The sequence below is a fragment of the Mesocricetus auratus genome, unplaced genomic scaffold, assembly GCF_017639785.1.
Source record: "Mesocricetus auratus isolate SY011 unplaced genomic scaffold, BCM_Maur_2.0 Super-Scaffold_100691, whole genome shotgun sequence".
NCBI lineage: Eukaryota > Metazoa > Chordata > Mammalia > Rodentia > Cricetidae > Mesocricetus > Mesocricetus auratus.
In genome coordinates, this window is record NW_024429267.1 from 4,073,116 (window position 1) to 4,091,896 (window position 18,781).

The window sequence follows — 18,781 nt, forward strand, 5'->3', positions numbered from 1 at the left end:
CCTAGCCAGGGATCCAGGAGACCCGGGCCTTCTACTTTTGGTCATCTCAAATTGCTACCCATGGCCTTTCCATCTGAAAGATGGGTCTATCAGTGGAATTCCTTGATTCTCAGTCCTCTGCACATAGCCGAGCCAACCCAGTCCTTCCCAATTTCACTAGTGACTTTCCTACCACCTCATCCATCTGGTGTCACCCCAAACCAGGCAATGATGGTTGGCTTCTCCAACTCTGCCCTCTCTAGCCTAACCCCAGGTGACTCAGAGAACAAAATCACTTCCAGGTTTTTTGAGTCAGGGTCTCATGTAGCCCAGGCTGGCCTCCAGTTCATTATGCAGCTGAAGAAGATCCCCTTGCCTCCACCTTTCAGGGGCTAGCATTACAGGTATGGTCCCCACGACTAGGACGTGAGGTGCTGGGAACTGTACCCAGGGATTTGTGCATGCTAAGCAAGGTCTCTACCAACTGGGCCACCTCCCCAGTCCCTTGCTCCTCTTTTAAATGTCACTAGTGTTGGCAATGATTCACCTAGACTGGGCTGGTGGCTTCGAGACCAGCTCCGGACCCGAGACCTCTGTTTATCCAAATCCAGAAACTTCTACCATAAGATGAATAGGGCCTTCTCCCCCATCCCACCCCACCCCCTTTTTTTTTTCTTTTTTGATTTTTTTGAGACAGGATTTCTCTGTTATAGCTTTGGAACCTGTCCTGGAACTTGCACTGTAGACCAAGCTGGCCTTGAACTCACAGAGATCCATCTGCCTCTCCCTCCTGAATGCTGGGATTAAAGGCAACGCCCCACCCCTGCTCAAGGAATAGGGCCTTCTAACACAAGGCTTGGGGGTAAGGTGGGTAATGGACTACTCTGTGGAGTTCAGTCCCTCAGGCCTTACCCTCTCAGGCTGGGGACCATGGGGACAGCCCATGAAAGTATTCTTTCCACATAAAAGGGACAAGCAGAGAGGACCATGGAAGAAAAATGTTTCGTACGAAAACATCTGGTCAAGTATCTTCAGGAGATATTTTCTTCATGAAAGAAATGCCACTCGCCGGGCGTTGGTGGCTCACGCCTTTAATCCCAGCACTCGGGAGGCAGAGGTGTTGGGGAAGTCCTGTTATTTGCCTGTGCATTTGTCAATAAAGTACTGTCTGGCCAATAGAAAACCTAGATAGGAGGGACTAGGAGTCGAGGAGGATTCTGGGAAGGAGAAAAGAGAGAGAGACCCCTTTTCCTTTCACTACCTTTTATCTCTACCTTGACCCCGCCCTGTTGGGCAGGTAGCTTTGTGGGGTTCACTCCTACACAGAGGCAGGCGGATCTCTGTGAGTTCGAGGCCAGCCTAGACTACCAAGCGAGTTCCAGGACAGCCTCCAAAGCCACAGAGAAACCCTGTCTCGAAAAACCAAAAAAAAAAAAAAAAAAAGAAATGCCACTCAACCCAGACAAAGAAACCTTCAAGTGCAGCCCCCCGAGTGTTGCAGATGCCCAGACTGGGCTGGAGAGAAAGTGTGAGGGAGGGCCCAGCGTGCACATGGCCAAAATTACACAGGAGGTAGCCTACTGCCCTTTCTGGAAGGTCCTCAGAAGGCCTGTTGCTTTCACAGTGCCACAGACCACCCACCTGCCATGAAGAAGGGGCCCCAAGATGAATCCCGCGAGTGAGGCCATCTAATCCCGCTCAGAGTCAGAGCACCCCAGAGAAACATCTACACCCCCAGTCCCAGAAGCTGCATCATCTCAGCTCCCCCACTGTCTTGCTGGCAAGTCACTCCTTTACCCACCACCAGCCAGGAGCGGAGGTGCCCTGTTGCAAATGATAACATGTTCTCTACTCCATCACCATCTTGGCCTGGTAACCATGGCAACTAATTCAGCAGAACCATACAGCCATAGCTAGGTCTATGGTAATAGTCAAGGTGCTGCTGACACTCCCTAGTTAGAGAGAGAGAGGTGAGGATCTTGTGTCCAGCCATCACTCCCTCTGCCTTTCCCCAGCTGCCAGTCTATGGTAATAGTCAAGGAGCTGTTGACACTCCCTAGTTAGAGAGAGGGAGGCAAGGATCACCAGATCCTCACCTGGGAGTCCAGCCACCACTCCCTCTGCCTCTCCCCAGCAGCAAGCGCTCCTGGAAGGTGCTAGGGTGTAGAAGAGAACCCGTCACAGAAAGGAGACTATTGTAGGCTTCCATGACATCACCATTCATGATGGGGTGGGACTCTGCGATGGTGTGGCTGCTTTGAGTTACAAAGGCTCCTGAAGGGAACCCCTCACCCATCTTCTGTGAGTAAACCAGCAAACTCGCTGATTCCCCAAGCTGGACTTCGAGAACATACTATTGTTGGTCACCGGTGCCTAACTGGAGTGAACAGACATCTGGTCAGCTAAACCTTGCTTTCCTGAGGGCAAAAAAAGCCCCAGAAGCCCAAAGACTCTGAGTCCTTCACTTTCAGGGGGCAGACAGAGTGAGCACCTTATTAGATCCCACGGTGGGGGGGGAGGGAGGGCAGCCAAGCTTCCCAGCTTCCAAATTCCACCACTTTCCAGCTGAGTGACCCAAGACAAGCATCTTAACCTCTCTGAGCCTCAGTCATTTCTTCCTTTAATTTGGCTAATAAAGTGGCTGCTCATAGAGGTGCTGGAAAATTCCATGAACTCATAGATGTATGGCACTTGAGAAAGCGCCTGGCACAGGACTCTGTGCTCCCCAGGTTATTAAATAGTGTATGATGACTGCTCTGTCTTGATCTCCATGAACTCTCTCAGGATTTCTCTGCTCACAAAAGTGAGCCCCTGCTGTGGGTCAGCCTAATGCTATACAATGTCCTTTAGGACCAGGGATGTCAAAGGATTCCCTGGCCCCAGTGGCCATAATCCCTCTGTTTCAACCATTCCTCCATCATACAGGACAGGCACTCAGAATCCATCTTTCCACATCCTCCTGTCCTCCTACGTCTGTCTACCTTCAGCTGTTTCTGCACAAGCCATTCCTTTTACTGAGAGAACACTTACAGTCTGTTCATAGTGAGCGCTTAGTCAGCCTACAAAACCCAACCCAGAATGGCCTGCTCTGTGAAGTTTTCCCTAACACCCACATATCTCCAGCAGAATCCTGGCATCTGGGATACCAGTCCTCCCCCCCTGAGGAGCTGTGTCTCAAGCCACTACTGTGCATTAGGACAATAATGAGAAGAGCAGCTAGGATGGTGTAGGTCATAAAGGGCAGCTTTGCACCCATCCTCCTCCTAAGGCCTAAGGGCTGGGACCAGCATCCAGGGGCACCATGGAGCCTGAGGTCTCTGACCCAATGGGCTCCTGGGCAGCACCACTAACTGAGATGCGAGAGGAAAGGCCCTTGCTTGCTTTGGGTCACCTGGCAGGAAAGGGCAAAGCTAAGAGCAGAACCCACCCTGGCAATCTGACTTATCTCACGGTGCTCCATCGCATACTCCTGGAGGTGTCTGCCCATCCCACCACACATACACAGCAGCCACCTCTATCACTCTGCATGCCCGGTCACCTCCAGCAACCAGCCTGGGAGAATGAGGCCTCTGTGAAGAGTCAGCAGCACAAAAGAGAGAAAACGGAGATTGGAAAAGGAATACCAGGAAGGAGCTTTGATGGGGGATGGCCTTCTGTATATCTTATTGGTTGATGAATAAAACACTGTTTGGCCATAGAGGCATGAAGACAGGCGGGGCTAGAAGACAGGAGAATGCTGGGGGAGAGGCAGAGCACGCGAAGGACCAGGAGGACAGGACACCAGGCGTTCTCTGGTAAGATAAGGCCATGTAGAAGCGCATAGATTAGTAGTTATGGGTTAATTAAGATAGAGCTGGCCAGTAATAAGCCTTGGCCATCGGCCAACAGTTTTATAATTAATACAGCATCTTGTGTGTTTATTTGGGGTAACGTGGCAGTGGGACCTGGCAGGACAAGTAACTCTAACAACAGGGCTTTTCCAGTAGCAGCCACTGTTCATATGGAGACAGCACTGGGCTACCACCACCCCAAGGAGCCTCTCTAATCTAGGGAGCCCCCAGGACCCAGTATGAGACCGCCCCACCCCTACAGAGTGTCACAATCCTTCTCACTCCAAGGCCTAGAAAACCATCTCCTCAGCTAGCATTTCCTCTCCACTATCTGCTCTCTCCTCCAGACCACCCAGTGTTCCCAGGCTCATCCCAAGAACATCATTCAGCGACAACAGCGTCCAGACCCTGCGGACCACCAGGTGTGACTGAGACTGAAACTCACTGAGCTGGCCCTATATCCTTACATGCTATGGACTTGGTAAAAACGTTGGCTAAAATCTGCCCCGGGGTGGTGAGATGGCTCATCGGGGAAAAGTGCTTGCTGTCAAGTCTGACAACTGAGTTGGATCCCCAGGACCCGCACGGGTGGAAGGAGACAGCCAACTCCTACAATTGTCATGTAATCTCCACACATGTGACACTCAGGTTCACACATATATACACATATGAATGAACAAATGATGATGACGGACTTCTAGCCATCTTTAAAACCCTATGCCGGTACCCCCCTCTTTCGAGACTTCCAGCTGCCTCTCAACAGGAGGTTCCTAATTGCCTCCTCCCACAGCATCTGACATGGTAGAACTGATGCAGGTCTTATCTCTGGGCCAGGCACCCTTAACAGCCACACCCTGGCACAGCACTACACCTTGCTGACCAGAGGCTCAGTTACCTTCTTTAAAGGGCATGCTACTTATTATCCCCATTCCACAAGTGGGAAAACTGAGGGCAGGGTGGCTAAGCAGGAGCCAGAGAAGAGACTTGAACCCAGAGCAGTTTCGAAGCCCCTGCCTGTCACTCGACGCTGCTGCAAGGCTAGACATGTCCTGGCTGTAGCTGAAGGAGCCCTTAGGGACACAGAGCCTATGCTAGACAAGACCTGTGTGATCTCAGCAATCAAGACAGTGACATTGTCTCATCTGTGCCTGATGATGCAAGCAGACAGTACTCTGCCGAGAGGTCTGGACAGGTACCAATCCCACCAGGTAGCAGGTGGACAGACAACACAGGTCCACCTACTTTTTGACTTATCTCCAGCTACCAATGCTTGCTGTGTGGTTCATAGTCTCTTAACCTCCCTGAGCCTTAGAGAATGCAATCGAGGACAGAGGGGCCTGAGGATCTTCTGATTAGGTAGACACCAGATCCAGCTCAGCCCCAACCCCCTCAGCAGTCCCTGCCTTCTATGGAGGGGTATGCCCTCATTGATATAACTCAGACTGAGAAGCCAGCACACACAGTCAAGGCCAAGGGAAGGAACTGCTTTGTCTTCACTGCAGGCAGCTTTTATGGCAGACAGACGGTGCTGGACTAGACAGACACCTGGCCAATTATCTGATAGGCTCTTGGTTATTCACCAAAAGGTGATGGTGGGGTGTGAAGACAACAGCAGGTGCCCAGCATGGGATTGGGCAGACATAAGTGCTCAGAGACCCACTACCTAGAGTTCTCATTTAATGACTAGTGTTCACAGGACAACTAACACGGCCTGGACGGGCAGAGGCTCCTTCCCTCTTTCGCCCAGCCAGCATCCAAGGTTCCCATCTCAGGAGCACTCTTCTTCTAGGCTGGAGTAGAGGATGCTGGGAGCACCTCGCCTGTTCCACCAGCTTCCCTCATAACACATGTTCCCTCCGCCCTCTCATTCTGCAGTCCCTCAGATGACAGCATATTCTACCTTCCAGAAGATGGTAACCTACAGCCACTCCAACTCCTCATACTTCATCCTCCAACTAACCGAAGGGAACAGAAGAGGAATGTTAGCGCTGTAAGGGAGATGCCTAAAGGGACTCTGCGAAGCATGGAAACCATAGCACCAAAGTTCCAAGTGCATCCCCCAAAGAGACCTCATTCTGTCAATGAGAGTTATAGAAGTGCCCCCTTTTCTGCATCTCCTCATGCGTCCTTGTCCATCACGGCCTGTGACTAACCCCTAAATCCAGCCATCCCCCTATGTGGCCTCAGTCACAGGACAGGAAAGATAAACAGAGAGACTCTGAGCAGGAGTCGCAGAGAAACAGGAAGTTCTGCCTGGCTGTGGCTGCCATGCTAGAGGGACCAAGCCCTCAGGAGCACTAGGCCCTCAGGGGCACAGAAGGATGGCAGTCGGTTGGTGGGCTTGCTCAGTAGCTGCACAGAAGCATGAAGTCCTGCGTCGGTCAGTCCCAGCCCTGACACTGAAACTGGCCAAGCCTCTGCCAAGCTACTTTGCCCAAACCTCCCCATGCCCAGTCTGGGAAATGGGGCTGACCACTCAGCAGTGAGAGGACATGATGTAGAGAAGACATCTGAGGGGGCCTTCGGGGTGCTGTTCCAGCAGGGACCCTGTGGGTACACTTGGAAGGATCCCAGTTGTCTCATTGGACGGTAGAAACAGCCAGTACTGGTCCGAGTGCCCTCGCCACCTCCACCCCAGTGGTCCCCGACCATCGAATGTCCCGGATTGACACATGCCCAGTGTGCATTCTGCCCCCGGCCTTCAAATCCCTCGATTCCCTTCTGGGTGACATCACTCTAGCCCACAGGATGAAGTATCTGTGACTCTACTATCCACCAAGGCCTGCTACCTCCTGGGCCTTCCCCCACCTGCAAGGGACCCCTCCCCGAGTTTTTCCTCAAGTGTGACAGCCAACACCAACACAGCCCAAAGTCCAGGACACAAAAAATGTTCCACTTGCTTACTCAGGCCATGGGGAACCCAGCCCAAAGCCCATTACCACCTCATTCCATCCTCCCACATGGGAAACCCCAAACTTTCTTCCCACATCTCTTAGCCTCTCGGAATGCCAACCATAGACACGTTTTTTTGTTTTGTTTTTTTTTTTCATGACAGTCAAGACCAGCCGTGGCCTCTTCACTGCCCAGTACTAGACACTCAGCTCTGAGACCATCTGGGTAGAAATCCCCAGCAGAGGCCACCCCAACACAGTCCAGTCTACAGTTCCCATGTGTTGCGGGGAGTGGGGGGTGCTCTCTGCAGGGGCTAGGTTGAAGGGGGTCCTCTGGAGGCGTGCTGAGTTTCACTCCTTCAAACAGGAACCACGCACCAGGCCTCCTCTGGAATCAAGGAAGCTCACAAATGCAAACACACTATGAAAGACACACACAAGTTTCCACTATTAATAAGGAAAGAGGATGTCAAAGTGCCCTGTCCTGCAATCCACACCAAGGCAATCTAGCTAACAGCAGCAAGGAGAGCTCACAGGAATCCAGAATTGTAAATACAAAAAAAAAAAAAAAAAAAAGAAATCAGAGCCCCTTGTTTCAGAGTCACAGGGGGCTTCTGCCTGCATTGACAAATGAGAAAGAATGGTCTGTGGTCTAACTTCACGTCACCTGGCTGGACTGTGACAGGTCTCACTATGTATCCCCAGCAGGCAGGAACTATAGACAAGGCTGCTCTCCATCACAGACACCCGCCTGCCCCTGCCTCCTGAGTGCTGGGCTCAAAGGCATGCTCCACCATACCCAGCTACCCGGCCTGGATCTTTGAGGGAGGGAGAGCACACTGGACAAGAAGAGTAAAAAGTGGCCTGAGAAGGGGACCAGGGGCCAAAAAGTAGACAAGAGCTAGGGACAGGAGACCTGCACTCCTGTACCACCTCAGCCATGAGCTCACTGTAGGGCCTCGTGTCTTCAACAGCCATGCTCCAGAGCTTTTCTCCAGGGAAGACCAGGGAATGGACAAGGAAGGACTCGAGGCTAGGGAAATGGATGGGGGTCTGGGAGCAGCCGGAACTGTGTCACCTCAGGATGAGAAGTTAGAGAGGGAACTCTGGGAATATATTCATCAGGCTACACTAAACTGTTTCAGACAGGGAAGCGGGGAGGGGAAGGGTGACACAACAGTAGCAAGGAGCTCAGGCTTGAGTAGCAAGGCTCCCGCAGTCACAAAGGCTGCTGTGTGGTCCCAAGGGACACAAGGAATCACCATCCGTATGGGTTGCCACAGCCCCGCTGTGCTGAAGCAATATAAGATGCCGGGGTGGGGCCTGGCTCAGGGTGACCACTCACCCCGCCACCTTGCTTTTATAGCTTGGGTGTGGAGTCAGGAAAAGATGCAGAGGCCCAGCTAGCCACCCCTGCCCCCAGGTCACAAGCCCAGCTGCCACACAGCACACCCTACCCACCATGCTCCCAGAAGGCCACACAGATCTCACCACCCAAGTTCCTGGCCCTCCTGCCCCTGTTCCCCCTAACTACACTCTCACAAGAATTCCCTTGAACGTGAGGGGCCTTAGGGCCAGTAGCTGGGCATCTCAGACAGGGGACGGTTCCTTCCCCCTGCTTCCTGCCTGCCATCTCTTGCCAAGTACAGGGCGTTGACACTACCAGCTTTGCCAGTCTGCCCATGCTATCCCTTAGCTTACCACGGGCCCTCCCCTGAGCACAGAGGGAAGACAGCGCATGTGCGACCCATCCACCTTGAGGCCTCCTGTTACTAAGAGTGTCCCTGGCTGCAACGATGGAGGGGCCTTTCTAAGTCATGGGAATGGGAGAAACATGGTAGAGATACCAGGTTAAAAGCTGGCCAGTTATTACCTTCAGATTCCAGCCCACACAGACCACACAGCTTTGAAGCACAAGCTAGCCTTGAACTCCTCTTGCCTCAGCCTCCTGAGGCATGCAACAACAACAACAACAACAACAACAACACACACACACACACACACACACACACACACACACACAAATGCAAGCACAAAAATCACAAAAAATCAAAATCTTTCCAAAAATCGTCCCATCGATGCACCCACATCGGTCCCACTGGTACCACCCACAGCAACAAGTGAGAAGAAATATGCCAACCTGAGAATTCACCCGGAGCAGTGATGAGGGAGTTGGTGGCCTCGGTTTCAGTGTAAGACAATGTGGAATCGGACAGATCTGTTCGAGGGGAAAAAGAAAGAGAATTCAGTTGGCAGAAAGGCACCTGTTCCCACGCACAAAGGGCAGATGTCCCTGATGACCACTTAATTAATGTATATTTATTCATGTAGCCCTGGCTGACCTTTATTTCAGTATGTAGCCAAGGATGACCATGAACTCCTGATCTGATCCTCCTGTCTCTTATCTCCTGAATGCTGAAATTACAGGCATGTGCCACCAAACTGGGTTTATGCAGTGCAGGGAATCAAACCCAGGGCTTCACGTATGTTAGGCAAGCGCTCTACCAACTGAGCTACACCCACAGCCCCCTCACAAGTTTCTGGTGTTACCCCCAGACCAGGCCAACCATCTAGCCCCAGAACTCTTCCCGAAAAACTGCAGACTGCTGTGACCCTGACACCTGGAAGAGCCTCAGTGGTCCTGACCACAGGAATAGTTCACATTCAGGGGACTGAGCAAGCACCAACTTGAAGCCTGTTTGGGTAAGGTTAAATTAAGTCCCTGAACAATTCATAGCTGCTAAACTTAATCACAACCATTAAAATTCTTGAAGTTGTTCGTTCTTGCTTCCTTCCTCCTTCCCTTCCTTTCTTCCTCCCAGAGCTGGGGAAAAGTAACAAATCACTAGCCACCTCTGTCCCCACACGCCTCTAATTAAGACCCAAGTGTCTGCTCTCAGATTAACGTTTGCTGTCTCCTCACCTCTCCCACTCCCCAGCATCCACACGGCCTGTGGAGCTTGGGCTGGGGTTTGCATCTGTGCTCGCGTTTTGAAGAGCAGGCTTAATTAAGCACTTCATATGGCATGCATCACCGGCCATCCCCGGCCTGCGGTGCGTTGAAATGGAAGGGAACTGTTTCTGCCCCACTAGCTTCATAAACTGATGCTCTGGGGGACGAGAAGACTGGGGAAGTTTTCCCCCCTAGGTCTGGGCCTTTGTAACTACCAGCTTGGGGTTGTCTCCAGTAAAGGACATGGACCTTGAGAAGTTGAGAAGACATGGATGGGGGGGGAGGCCTGAAACCTTTTTCTTCTGGTCACCCAACACAAGCCAGCCCCAGCTAGCCTGGGGGTTGGGGATTCCTGAGACAATCCCCTGAGCTTAGGCTCTAGAATTCCATTTCATCTTGCAAGACTTTTTTTTTTTTCCTTTTACTACATTGCTTGAAGAGCAGGAAACATGAAACATTAACCAAATCCTTTTTTTTTCATTTCCCACTTGCCAGATGCTGAGTTTTATTTTGGTTTCTGGTCTCATGATCAGAGAGACACAGAAGTGACCTGTGTGTGTGTGTGTGTGTGTGTGTGTGTGTGTGTGTGTGTGTGTGTGTGTAAAGAAATAATTCAATGTACTATTTCTCAAGGGAACAAAAAATATCTGCTAGTAACAATACTGAAAATAAAGGCATGAGAAAAATCTTTTAAAAAAACCTTCAATGATAAAGATTTAAAATTTTGCATTGCTGTGTATGTATGTCTGCTTGCATGTTTGTGTGCATGTAGGTGCACATTGTACATATGTGTGTATATACACCAGAAGTCAACTTTGGGTGCCATTCCTCACCTTGCCTTGTGAGGCAGGGTCGTGACTGGCCTAGCTCACTGGCTGGTCAGTGAGTCCCAGCACTTTACTGATTGGCCATCTTCCCCGTTTGCATTTAATATCTACTGCCCCCAGTGCAGAATGCCTGGAACCTCAATGTTACTTCTCTGAAGGAGCAACACCAGGTCATAGGCTCAGTCCTATTACTTTTTTAAAAGTTTTACTTGTATGGTTTTTAATTACGTGTAGGTGTGTGTCTCCCTGTAGGTACGTGTATACTGGAGCTGGAATTACAGACAATCCTGAGCTACCTGCTGTGGGTGCAGGGAACTGGACATCCACATAGGTAGCAGCCAGAAGTTTTCAGAAAGAGTAGGAAGGGCAAGTGGCTTCTGCCTTTGGAAGTTACTGAGTGCTTGTCACACACTTGCCTCGTCCACAGATGTAGACTTCCCACCGAGGCCCTCAAAGGCAGCCTTCCTATGATGGCTGCTATAGAAAGAGATCTCTCCCAGCTTCTAACACCACCTCAAGTCATGGAGGGATCCTGGATGGGATCTGGAGGCCCAGTTCAAAATGTACCTCCAGCAACAGCCCGCAGTATCGGAGGTCACTACCTTTTTCTATAAAGTGTAAGCACCTTCGCCTGCGAGAATCTCACATCCTGCCCCGCTTGCTCAGATGTCCAGGAGCAAGACGGAGCAGCAGCGGGCAACACGGAGGAGCATCACTGTGCACCGGCTGCTTGCCTTCAGGCCACCTACATTTTGTTCACCTTTCATATTTGGGGGGATGTTCTTGCAGCTCTATTTTTTTCCCACATAGCTTAAAAAAATAAAAACAGAGCCGGTCACAGTGGTGTGTATCTGTAATTCCAGCAAGCAGGAGGCTGAAGAGGGAGGATGGAGCATTTGAAGCAAAGCCAGCCTAGACTCTATAAGGAGATCCTGTCTCAATCAATCAATCAGTCATCAAATTAGTAAAAGCCATTCTTATCTCTAATGCTAAGATGGAGTGTTGTGAGCCCCAGCAAGGGTCGTGTGTGCTTTCTGGGACTCAGGTGTCCCACCTGTGACACAATGGGATATCTGTTAGCTTCTAAATGGTCACTCTCTAGGGCTTGTCTGCTTGTCCCCAAGCTGACTGACACTTGCTCTAGCAATGATCCTGCCACTGGTTACGAACTTTTGACTTTTCCTTTCTCTAATGGAGAGAGGCATCTTCTATAGGACAAGTATTAACTGTGTTGACTTAGGAGATGCTAAGGGTGGCCTATGGAAGGAAGATGGTGAAGTCATGGCCTGAGCTGTGACTGCCCTGGGTTGGTGCCGCAATCCTGCAGCTCCTCAGCTAGAGGGTCTCCCTCTCCTCACTCATCTGGCTCCTCCTCATCCACCACAAGACCATGACCCCTCTAGTTCCCAAAGAAATAAACAAAGCTCCCTGAGCACAGGGGACACAGCTAGAACAAACATCACTGCTCAGCCACTGCCTCCCACACCCTTGAGGGACAGCCCTCACCCCATTTGCCATGGATCAAACTCCTCAAGTAACTCTGGGGTGGCCATATTTCTGATCTCTCTAGGGATGAATGGCTGGAAGGAACCTGGGGTGAGCCCGACTCCATGATCCTGGAGTTCATGCACTCCAGAGAGGATGCTTCTACCATAAACTTATTCTTTGTGGTCCACTGGGAATGTTCTAGCACCCATAGCATGCCAATGGCCTTTGGAGGCCTGGACCTCACAGTAACTGCTAGTCACAATGCTGCTGTGGAGGAGCTCTTAAAGCCAGCTCACATACTACTGGAACTCCACAGACTACATCATTGCTCCAAACCCACTGGGGAGAGCCCAGGGCCCAGGGCATCTCTGCTTTTAAATTGTGTGTGTGTGTGCGCGCGCGCGCGTGTGTGTTCATGCAAGTGCTCGTGGAGACCAGAAGAGGGCATTGGATTTCCTGAAGTTGGAGTTACACGCAGTTGGGAACTGCCCAGTATAGGTGTTGGGAACCGAACCCAGATACTCTGCAAGTGCAGTAAGTGCTCTCAACCCATGAGTCATCTCTCCATCCCCTCATCGGCTTCTAAAATTGTATGTGTGCATCCCAGAACATGAGCTGACACTTAGCCCCAAGGTTGTATAGAAAATATGTCTTGCCATTGCACAGGACTTATCTGAAATGTCACACCCTCTCCACTAAGTTCCCTCGGAGACAGCTAAGCCACCTGTCTACCTGTCCAGGTGGGGGACAAGGACAGATACAGCTCAGCAAACACTCTATGCCCTGTCTGCCTCTGGCACTCCCAGTTGACACACTGGTGGACATAACCCAAGGCTCAGGGAGGAAGGAAGGGAAAGAGACCCAGAAATTCCACCCCACCTCCAAAGAGCAGCTTAAGTCAGAACCCATTCATCTCCCACAAGCCCATGTTTAAAAGGTCATAGAGAGGTTAACGAGGAGCCTGGAATTTGAAGATGTAAATAGTCTCCCTGCAGCAGCCCAACCGTGGGAGTGTTTGTAAAACTTCACCCTGTTTGAAAGCACCCAATTCAGCCCACCCCTCAAGAGGAGGGCACACTTACCCAGTGGCTTGTACTGGTCACGAGGAGACAGCCGAGAATAGGGGGGTGGCGGTGATTCTGGAAGACAGGATAAGCATGTCACACCTGGTGTCCCGCGTGCTTTTAACTATTAGTTTCCTCAAATAACAAGCTCTGACCCCAGGAAGTTTCCACCATCTCTGCTGCTCCCTGGGGCTCAGTCCCTACCTGTACCAACTGTGCTTTGTGAGCAACAGAGTTCCTTCGTCTCTCTAAGATGATTTCCTCAACTATTAAACAGGGGTGATAATCATCCCCTTTGGTTTTGCCAGAAGAGCAAAAGATAGCATATGCAAAATGCTTAGCACAGCTCTTGGTCACACTCCCATAAACAGCACCTTTATTATCATTATGACTAGAAAAACATTAGTGCAGAAGTCAGCGCTCGGGCTGCCAGATAATATACAGGAGGCTCAGTTCTGTTTGCATTAGGGCTAAACACCAAGTACGGTCTCTTAGTGTAAGCACAGGCCTTACGATATCTGGGATATACTTATACTGAAATTTTAAGTTGCTTGTGTGAAAGGAAACTGAATGAGCATCCGAAACTTTTATTTGCCACCTCCGACAAGCCAAATCAGAGTTCAGAAAGCCCACACATGGAAACATGGCTGGGGAGGGAAAAAAAGGGTGGGGGACTGGGGACATGGCATAGATGTAAAGAAGCTTGCTGCCAAGATGAAGGACCTGAGTTTGATGCCCAGAACCCACATGGTGGAGAGGGAGAACAGATGGCCTCAAGTTGTCCTCTGACCCTCACATGTGTTTCATGCCATGTACGCACCCCCACTACATACATGATTACAAAATAGATTTTAAAAACTATTTCATCCACATTAGAACCTCTATTCCTGAGTGTAGGGATGGCAGCAGGGCTATGGGGCCCTGGATCCCTTCACATTCTAAGTCAGTTACTTCCAGGCTCTGGCCTGAGTCTCTCGTTTTATAAAGGAAGGCCAGGGTTGGGTTCCAGTCTTCCAGCTCAGAGCCTTGATTCTTGATTGCCTATGGTGTTTTCCTTTGGGCTGCCTTTCATTCGCCTAAAATACTCCTCCTTTAAAACATATACTTTGCATTCAGAGGAATTTCTTAGGCTCTTGCTTTCCCGGGAAGTAACAATTTGCTAAACTAAGTAACAATCTGGGTGAATGAGATGACCCTCCATTTTCTGTAAATGAAACTGAACCCCATCAGATCGCAAACTAAAGCAAACTCTGCAGTAATAAAGGGGTAATAACTATTATTAGGTGGGTATCAGGAATGACACAGGGTAATGACTGTTTTTGCAATTATAATAAGGCACCATTAGTTACATGAGCATTAGTTATGTGCTATCCATACACCTAAAGGAGGATTCCCTTTCCTGCCAACCTGTCTCTGCAGCCAGAGGTGGCTTCCTCAGAGTCAAGGCTCTGCTAGGGCAGGGATTCTCTGTGGACAGGGTCACAGGAGAAGTCAAATAGGGCAAAGTCACTGAAGAGACCTGAACATTCACTTGATGCCAGATGCTTTCAAGTTTCTGTATTGTCTCTGATTTTTTTTTAATTTATTTTACGTGCACTGTTGTTTTGCCTGACTGCATGTATGTCTGTGTGAGGGTGTCAGAAGTCCTGGGAACTGGAGTTACAGACACTTGTGAGTTGCCATTGAACCTGGGTCCTCTGGAAGAGCAGCCAGTGCTCTTAACTGCTGAGCCATCTCTCCAGCCCCATCTCTAACTCTTATAACCCTCAAGAACACAATGGTTAATCACACTAATCAGACACCTGTTTCAATTTAGTCTTTTCTCAGAGATGAAAAATAATTCCTTAAGATGGTGTTCACATTCATTTTGCAGACAAGGAAACTGACTGGCTCCGGCCACCCAAGACAATCATGGCAGAGCTGAGATTTCCACCCAGGCCTGAGTTTGGCTTCACTGTTTCAAAGGGCCCCACTGCACCCAGTGTTCACTTATGTTTCCAGGCAAAGGCAAAGGAGTGGGAGAAAGGATCTGAGAGACAAAGGGGACCTACCAGTGACCCACACAGGACATGGGGTGGAAGACTTTGAGTAAGAGCATTCGTCCTCAACACAGCGGCCAGCCCTGACAGAGAGGTCCAGTCACCCAGCATGGAAAGGCCTGGCGCTCTCAGGGAGAGCGGCCTGAGCCTGGGGAGCGGAAGTGACTCTCTGGAGAACTGGCTGTGGAGGGAGAACCAGAGCCATGTCTAGCACACACCCCCTTTTACAATCCCTGAAACCCAGGACATGGCTAGACATCTGCCCCCACACCTGTCTCCAGCAAGCGACTGTCACCAACCCTAGCCTTCCCCATCCAACCCCTCTTTCTCTGAATTTTTTGGAAACAAGTGTCTCATATAGTCTAGGCTGGCCCTGAATTCTGTATATGACCAAGGGTGACCCTGAACTACTAAGCCTCCTGAACACATTACAGACATATCCCTGGCCAGTTCCAGTATATCTTTCAGGGACTTTAAAATGCTCATCATGTTTCCCCATTTCGAAACACCCACTACGCACAGTCACATCTAAAGTAGAGGTTCCTAACACTGTCAGTGAGACAGAAAGAAAACAGATAGGCCAGAATTTCAGATATGCAGCCAGGGTACGACAGCCAAGCTTCTGGGACGTACTTCATCTAACCACAGATCCTTCTAGAAAGTAAAAAGCATAAGGCTTATAGTCACCAGCCCAGAATGCAGAGCTGCAGCATGTCAGAGGTCAAAGGGGGTGGGGCTTCACCAAAATCAACTTTTACTTATTTTGACTCTGAAACAGGGCTCAAGCTAGCCTCAACTGCATTCATGCATCCTCCTGAGCATTGGAGTCACAGGCATGCACCACCAACAAAAGCTCTCAACTCCTTTTTTATTAATGGAGCACCTGATATCTATCCAGTAAAAGACCCGCCCAAGGCCATGCTGGAAGGCTGCTATGTAAGTCATCGTGTTGCTGTTGGAGACCAACACCAGGTAATCTTGGGGAGGCTCGAAGATCACCCTTTGAAAGTATACGATTTAGTTGTTTGGGGTGCATTCGAAGAGTTGCGTGACCATTACCATGATCTATTTATTGGACATTTTTGCCAACACAAGAAGAAACCCTATCCCCATTAGCATTTACTTCCTATATCCCAACCCCAAACTCCAGGCAACCAGTAATCTACCTTTTGTCTCCATGGATTTGCCTATTTTGAAAGTGTCATGTACATGAAATCATACACTCTGTAGCTTTTTGTGTCTGTTTCTTTCACTCAACACAATGTTCTCCAGGTTCATCCATGCCTTGGCATGTGCACGCACTTCACCCTTTTTTATGGCTGGATGATATTCCATTGTGTGGCTACATCACACTTTGTTTATCCAGTCATCAGCTAATGGACTTTTGGGTTGGTTCCACATTTTGCTGTTATGAATGATGTGCTGTGAACAATACCAGTAATTCTTACCTGTCCCTCCTACTCCCCTCCCACACAGCCTCCAGGATTTAGGAAAATGGAACCATATGACACTTAACTCAGGCAGGCTAGGTAAGCCCTCCACTGGGTAAGACACAGGACCAGAAGAGAATCTTCACATTGACCCCTAGCTCTCCATCCACTGCCTAGAAGATATCCTAGCTGCTGCTAAGAGTTATGCTGATTTGGAAATCATTTACACACTGTAAACTCTAAAGGAACTTCCATTCTCTATAGGATCCTTGAAGAGAGCTGGACATGGACAAGTGAAAAAGAGAAAGACATCAAAACTCCAAGCCCATCATACTTCCACCTAAGGCATAGACTATAAGACTCTCCCCTAAAGTCCTCCAAAGGCTGAGTAGTCAGCCAGGGGCCAACAGCACCAGAGTCAGCCCAGCCCAGGCCCCTCTGGTCAGCCCTCAGGGGCTACCTGGCCTTCTGGGATTTAGACCTCCATTTGAGGCCAGGAGAAAGTTCACAGTCTGTCTCTGAGCCTGGGGGGAGTTTCCACTTGACATCACTTTCCAGCCATCTTTGGGGCAGCTCTTTGCTGTAGAACAAGACCCACACGCTTGCCTGATCCTCCAACTTTTCTTTTCTTCCTCTCAAGGGGTGACAGGCAAGCGGGAGTGGAGGGGAACTCCTGGATGCCTGTGTCTTCTTCCCTCAGAACCTAAAGACTCCAACCTCAAGCCCCAGGACCGGAGGACAGAAAAGGAGCTCCTGGCACTTTAAGGCCGAAGGAGCCTAACTGCCCAGATTCCCCCAGCAGCCAGATAAACAGCGCAGCCGGCTGGCGCCGGCAAGAGGCAAACTGGGCATTATCACTGCTTCCTCACCTCCAAGAGAGGAGCGGGGAGCAGACAGACAGGCCGAGGGGCCGCGAGGGGGCGGGGCGGGGCCGGGAAGCCCAACTTGAAATTGATCTCATTTCAAAGGGATAATGCCAGGCCAAATAAAAGGAAAAACTTTCTAGCTCATTCTAATTCCTCCAGGCCTGGCCTGGGAACCCTGTGTTTTCCTAGGCAGCCTCCTCCAGTCCTTTAGAAGTTCTCTCTCTCTTTCCCGGGCACAATTTGGATAATAGTAATTTACTGAATATAATTACAGAAAAAAAAAGTAGGGAAGCAAAGAGCAGGAGATTCATTCCAGAGTTAATGGATACTTGCAAGAGAAAGGAACTCTATAAACAGGTCAGAGCTGTGATTAAAGTATTTCTCCACATTTCCGTCCACATAGGCACCCACCAAACTCAGCGCTGCCTTTAGTCCTAAACAGAAAGGCCCAGGATAGCTCCCAGAAGCCCCCAGAATGTGTCACCTCTGAGCCTGGTACTAAGGGCAAGGGGACTCTGCAGGACATCAGTTTCTAAGACAAAGCCCATGGGGCCTGGAACCTGCCAGTCACCTCTTGACCTCAGGTGTTCGAGCTAACCCAGACCTTTATAGGTGGGAGGAGTCCAGGGCCATCAACTTGCCAGGCTCAGAAGGGGACCACACTTCCCAGGTGTCTTGACACTGGGAGCCTTGAGGATGGCGGCCAGGCATGAATGACTGGTGCTGGGTGTTCCCACGCACTTTACTCTAGTTGTATGCGAGATCAGACTGTCTGTCTGTCTGCCCACTTGCCCAATGCCCCAGCCCTCTTCCCTGAGCTGGAAAGTTGGGAGGAGCGGTCTCCTTATCAGGACGCGCTCGGCTGAACCCCAGCTATGTGCCCGCCCATTTCGAGGAGCCAGGCTGGCGGCCAGCCCCGGGGGCGGAGTGCGCAGTAAAGGGCTTCCCCAGTCCCCAGTCCCAGGGAAGGCAAGGGGGTCAACTTAGCATACTGGAAACTCTTGCTTCTTTCCCACACAGTCCTCAGAGGTTCCCCAGTAGCTGACTAGAGCTCTCCTAGGTTCGTGGCTAGCAGAGGCAGGGAATATATTCATTTTGCATGCCCCTCCACCCCCGCCCAGGGGGAAGTACCTCAGAACAGCTGAAAATGTCTATAGAGCCCTCCCATACATACACACTCATCCAAGGTCACTATCTGGACGGAGCCTAGGTCCAGATTCTATAGTTCATCAGGTCTCTCTCAACCTCCCCCTGTACAAACAGGGTCAATTCTGAGAGCAAAGAGTAGGAGCTGAGTGGGGTCTGGTCCTAAGGCCTCCTGCTTTTTGCTCCTCCTGAGCAAGCCCACCAGAGCAAGCCCTCTTTAGGTCCACCCCTCCTCGGAGGCTGCTCCAGGTTAAAGGCGTGGCACTCC

At 50.4% G+C, this 18,781-nt stretch overlaps 1 protein-coding gene and 1 long non-coding RNA gene across 4 annotated transcripts in view; one reads left to right on the plus strand and one right to left on the minus strand.

The window, feature by feature from the left end:
* Positions 1-18,781, minus strand: part of Smad6 (SMAD family member 6) — a 71,319-nt gene that overhangs the window by 49,074 nt on the left and 3,464 nt on the right. Inside the window, exons 3-4 of the mRNA XM_013117387.3 lie at positions 13,051-13,107; positions 8,841-8,918 (exon numbers count right to left, since the gene is read on the minus strand). Of these exons, the coding sequence (XP_012972841.1) occupies positions 8,841-8,918; positions 13,051-13,107 (135 nt within the window). The remainder of the gene's footprint in view (positions 1-8,840; positions 8,919-13,050; positions 13,108-18,781) is intronic.
* LOC121137504 lies at positions 1,910-7,031 on the plus strand. 3 transcript variants are annotated; one of them, XR_005874759.1, is made up of 4 exons: positions 1,910-2,280; positions 3,678-3,773; positions 4,157-4,231; positions 5,685-7,031. It is a non-coding gene; the product is annotated as an uncharacterized LOC121137504 (long non-coding RNA). The 3 variants fall into 3 exon arrangements; XR_005874760.1 differs by lacking the exon at positions 1,910-2,280 and adding an exon at positions 2,316-2,462; XR_005874758.1 differs by lacking the exon at positions 1,910-2,280 and having other exon boundaries at positions 3,209-3,773.